The 5,114-nt window shown below is 50.4% G+C and overlaps 1 protein-coding gene across 1 annotated transcript in view; it reads right to left on the reverse strand.

Annotated features, from left to right (window-relative positions):
• Positions 1–827: 827 nt before the first annotated feature.
• Positions 828–5,114, reverse strand: part of LOC102035141 (alpha-2-macroglobulin-like) — a 29,584-nt gene continuing 25,297 nt past the window's right edge. Inside the window, exons 30-36 of the mRNA XM_031062290.1 lie at positions 5,025–5,078; positions 4,546–4,673; positions 4,106–4,196; positions 2,793–2,861; positions 2,304–2,406; positions 1,709–1,750; positions 828–862 (exon numbers count right to left, since the gene is read on the reverse strand). Coding sequence (XP_030918150.1) covers positions 828–862; positions 1,709–1,750; positions 2,304–2,406; positions 2,793–2,861; positions 4,106–4,196; positions 4,546–4,673; positions 5,025–5,078 — 522 coding nt within the window. The remainder of the gene's footprint in view (positions 863–1,708; positions 1,751–2,303; positions 2,407–2,792; positions 2,862–4,105; positions 4,197–4,545; positions 4,674–5,024; positions 5,079–5,114) is intronic.

Below are 5,114 nucleotides of genomic sequence, written 5' to 3' on the forward strand. Positions count from 1 at the left end.
TGCTGAATTATCAATGACCTGAGGGGATCAAGGGCACCCTCAGTAAGTTTAAAGGAAACACCAAGCTGGGTGGGAGTGTGGATCTGCTGGAGGGCAGGAGGGCTCTGCACAGGGATCTGGATCGGCTGGATCCATGGGTCAAGGCAAGTGGTGTGAGGCCAAGTGCTGGGTCCTACACTTGGGTCACAACAACTCCATGCAACACTACACAGTTTAGCAGTGGACTGAGCAATGCTGGGTTAATAGTAGGACTTGACCTTAAAGCCAACCAAAAAAGTTCTATGAATGACACTCTGAAGGTCCCAATCCCTCTCTGATTTCACTTTAGCTGTTTAGAAACGAGCAGACTCTGAGAGAATGGGAAAGCCCACAGATCTTCACTTCTATCTGGGCTGCTGCAAAAGATGAGATTGGATAGGTTCACAGTGTCCTGGCACCTCACAGCAGTGATTTCACAGTGCAAAGGCAATATGTGATCAGAGGTTTATGTCCAAGGATCACCTTGCAGAAAATACCCTCTGTAAAGGCAGAGTGACTAACTTCCAGTGCATAATGGATGAGATACAATGTCCTCTCTCCTTAAACAACTGGCAAGTATGGAGAAAAATCTCCCAACTACTAAAAGCCATCTGCCTTCTGGTATTCCTGAGGAGTTCTCAAACACCACCTTGCCACGGATGGCTCTGGATTGAAATCTCAGGCCATGAACGGACAGGAAGAGACACGAGCACAACAGTAACAGAAAACAAGACCAGAGACATTTGATGAGAATCAAGAATTAATTTATTTACAGTGTTGCTTCCTTTTTGCTTTTGAGGTGTCCTCCTCTAACTTTTCAATACCCCTCCTTTAACATGATCTTCTAAGGGCAGAAACACATGAGCTGATACGGCAAGGCTCCGACAAGATGCATTCTTCAGGAATTTCCTTGTTCTGCCTCGACTGGAGGTGGGAAAAGGACAAAGTGAGATAAATATTCTGGTGAGTGGTATCCAGAGCCTTGGGTATCTCTGTGTTCTGGTGGCTGAGTTCAAGCCTGTTAAACTATGAGAAACTGCTTCACCTAAAAATGCTCAATTGCAGACAGATAACAGAATGGGAATGACTGGATACATTCAAAATATCTGTGCTACAGAGCGGGGAGGCAGATTTGTCCTGGAGATACATGAGCTATCCAAGCACAAATTCTCTCTCAGCAATTGCATTTCCCATGAGAAAGCAAAATCAGCCCGGGGAAGAATTTGAAAGGTTCTCATTAAAGAGATGTGAATAACATCAACATTTCACCAAGGTATTTGGGAGACAATTCCTCAGTACCTTTCAGTGTCTGCAGCATAGCAGATGTGGCCCTAAAAAGGGCAGAGACACAAAAGGCTGAGTGTGATGTTTCATCCCAAAGGAGACTCAAATCTTATTTGCAAAAAGTGACACTAACACAGAGGAAAATACAATTACCACTGTACAAACAAAGGCAGTAATACCCAGGTTGCAGGGAAGGAAAATGAAAGCTGTATCTGATCTTACAGAAGAAGTTGGGTGGCAGCATTGCTTTTGGTCTCAGTATTGACATGGGGACTGCAGAAGGCACAGTGAGGAAAATGCTGAGAGTAGACAGAGGCCAAGAAAACACAAAGTCTACAAAGACTCTAGTTCAAGACAACTTGCAACAGTCCCTGCTGGAACATCTCAGTTGTTTGAGTGCACCTACCTGTAGCGCAGGGAGCACTGTATTCCTGTGTGGCAAACTCATCTGGAAAACACAAGGGAAAGGAGAGGTGTCATGACCCCTGGCACTGCAGGCAGAGGGATGGTGCCACAGAGATGCTTTTCCCAGACCCCCAGAGCAGGCTGGTGCCAGCATGCCCAGTTTCCCCCAGAGATGCCAGTTGGGGTGCGGGCAGCCCCAGTGCCAGCCCTGTCTGGGGCAGTGGCAGCAAGGCAGAGCCACCCACACAGGCAGCTCCAGCAGGTCTCCTTGCCAGTGCAGCCAAGGGCTGCTCAGACACCTGCTCCCAGCACACTGGGCTGAGGTGGGCACAAAGAGCTCTGTCACTGCCACCCTGGCACAGCAGCCAGGACAGCAGAGGCACAAGGAGCAGCAGGTCTGCCTGGAAGCACAGGCAGGGCCACACTGCAGGGCCAGAAACGAACACGGGACCCCCCGCATGGTCTGCCCTCCCAGAGCTCAGGGCAGGGCTGGGGTGGCAGTGCCAGGCTGGGGCAGCTGCAGGTCCCCACAGCTCCCGTGCCCCTCCACGTGTCCCCTGCCCAGCCTCGCTGCCACGGGCACTGCTGGCACTCACCTGTCTCGTAGTAGTCATAGACCTTCACCTGGGCTGGCTTCAGGCCCCGCACGGGGATGTCCCGCTCCACCGTGAAGGAGAAGCTGAGGGTGTCCCTGCCCAGCTGGGAAGGGAAGCAGTAGAGGCTCAGAGGGGCTCTGCACTGCAGGGGCTCCCCGGTGCCTCTGCACTGAGCCCAGGCTCCCGCGCTCTCCCTGGCCACCCGTGCTCGGGGGGACACAGGGCTGTAGGGCTGGCTGAGGGGCAGGGGCAAACCCTGGGACTGTTCCCCAGCCTCGGGGAGGCTCTGCTGGTGTACAGGGTGGATGGAATGCTGTCTGAGGGCTGGGAGAGAAGTAGCATTAAGTCTAAAAACTTGAAGTTTGTAGTCAGAAAAAGACAGTAAATTATTCAGTCCCATTCTTAGCAGAGGCATGATAGTTTTAAGTCCAGATTTTTTGCTCTACACAGCCAAAATTCCCAATGCCTGTGTTTCTGCCCCATCCTCACCTTTTCCAGGTATAGTAGAACGTGGTTGGTATTCAGCTCTGTGCGCTCAATAACAGGGTGGGCTTCCAGCTGAAGAAAGAAGACCAAGATATTACTGCATTGAAGGAGGTCTCCCTGTGTCCCTTGCACAGCCCTGTGTGTGGGATGTAGTCTGGATGAAATACTGCAGTACTCAGGGAGCTAAGCCAGCCAGCAGCACAGAACTGCCTCCTGGGTGTGCCACAAAAGTACCATGGTCTCCAGCCCTCCCTTCACCAGGCTGGCTGAAGAAGCACAACCTGGCTCCAGAAAAGCCTCAGCACTGGATCAAACACAGTGATGGAACAATTGAATGAAAATACATTCCATCTGGCTTGCTAGTTGTGCACCAATTTCGTTTTCCAATTCATGCACCTAACCAGCATCTCAAACAGTTACCCAACACCTAAAGAGTCACAATGTTATAAGATGGTTTTAGATCAGCCAAGGGAAAAAGGAAATAGCACTATTTTTGAATGTACTATGCACAGACAATGTTTATGGGGAGGTGTTGGGACACAGTGAAAATAAAAGTGCCCATCATCAGTCTAAAGAAAAAATTACTTATTCTATTTTTTCTTAGACTGATCACATCGTCTCCCCTTGTGCTGGCCTTAAGCTATGCATGAAAAGAGACTACTGTACATGTCAAATGTGCAAATGACAGTGATAAAATCAAGCAGAAGCTTTGTTGTTTGCTACAGGCATTTGAAAGGTGTCTTGAATATAAGAAAGTAGATGTTTTCTCTTTGTATTCAGCAGTGGTGATGCTGCACATTGAATTCTACACTCAGTTTTTGACTCCTCACTCCAGATCTTGGAGCAACTCCAAAGAAAGACAATGATCCTGGAAAAGAGACTGGAATGTAAGTCTTATGAGGAGCAGCTGAGGGTAATGAGATTGTTTAGTCTGAAGAAAAGGGGGCTCAAGGGAACCTTATTGCTCTCTACAACTCCCTGGAAGGAGGTTGCAGTGAGGCAAGGGACAGTCTCTCCTCCCAGGCAAATAGTAATAGAACAAGAGGAAATGTCCCCAAGTTGTGACAGCGGAGATTCATGTTGAATATTAAGAGAAATTGCTTCACTGAAAGAGAGATTAAGCATTGGAACAGGCTTTGTGGGAAAGTGGTGAAGTCACCACTCCTGGAAAAGTTTAAAAAAAGAGTAGATGGGGCACTTTGTGATATGGTAATAAGTGGGTCTGGTTCTATTTGGTGGAAGGTTGCACATGGAAACTTTTTCAACCATAATGACTCAATGATTCAATGTTGCTTGTATGACAAACAGGCTCCTACCTTCCTCACTGAGGACTTCAAGGGGACAAATCCTGACAGCATCTTCACATCAACAATCACCATGTTGGAGACATTGCGCTCCCCTGTGTAACTGAGGAACCAAGCAACAAAGATCCAGTGCACATCAACTCAGAGCTGGGCACGCTTCCAGCTTTTCCATAACCCTTGGCACAACACTGAGTCCTGGCAGTCCAGCACCTTCCTCTCCACCTATGCTAGCTTCTCCTAGTCATCTGCACAGCCTCCCACTAGCCCAGCCCTGGGCTGCCCACACAGCAGCACAAGTCCTTCCTCCAGAGCCTCTCCTCACAGAACAGCCGCCCCCTGCCCACCTTCCCAGGAATGTGCTGCACTCTCAGACTGTCTCACCCTGGGGACAACCAGACCCCCCCCAGCTCCCAGGGCTCAAGAGGAAGGCTCAGACCGGAATTCAGACTTACCTGACATTTATGGCAATGTCAAAGACCTTGTGAGCCGTGGAGTCCCCGCAGGCCTCTGGGACTGTGTGCACATGAAGCATGAAGGGCGCCTCCTCCTGCGTGGGCTGCACGTTGTACCTCAGGCTGGTCTAGGGGACAGCCAGCAGCTCTGGGTGAGTGTCTGTGAGTGTGTGCTCCACGTGGGAGACAGGGGACCCTCTCACACCCAGCCTCCCCACTTCTCACAGCTCCTCCACACTGCAGACACTGCCCTCCTTCAGTCCCACTCTCTCTTCCACATTCCTCTACTCTTTCTATCCTCTGCCCTTTACCCACAGCCTTCTGCTTCTCCCTTCTCCTGTTCTTTACTCTCCTCTGCCTCAAGGGAAGGATTCAATGATCTCAGGGTGTTTTCCAGCCTGGATGATCCTATGATTCTGTGCTCTCCAGCCTGGCCAGGGGCTCCCCTCCAGGATGCCAGCTGTCCCCATCAGCCTCACCTGCAGGTAGACGCATCCTTCACCAGACACCTCCACGCCGTACTCCCCTGGCACCTGGGGAAGGGGCACGCGCTGGAGCAGCAGCCGGTG

This window comes from Geospiza fortis, unplaced genomic scaffold (assembly GCF_000277835.1).
Source record: "Geospiza fortis unplaced genomic scaffold, GeoFor_1.0 scaffold286, whole genome shotgun sequence".
Lineage (NCBI taxonomy): Eukaryota > Metazoa > Chordata > Aves > Passeriformes > Thraupidae > Geospiza > Geospiza fortis.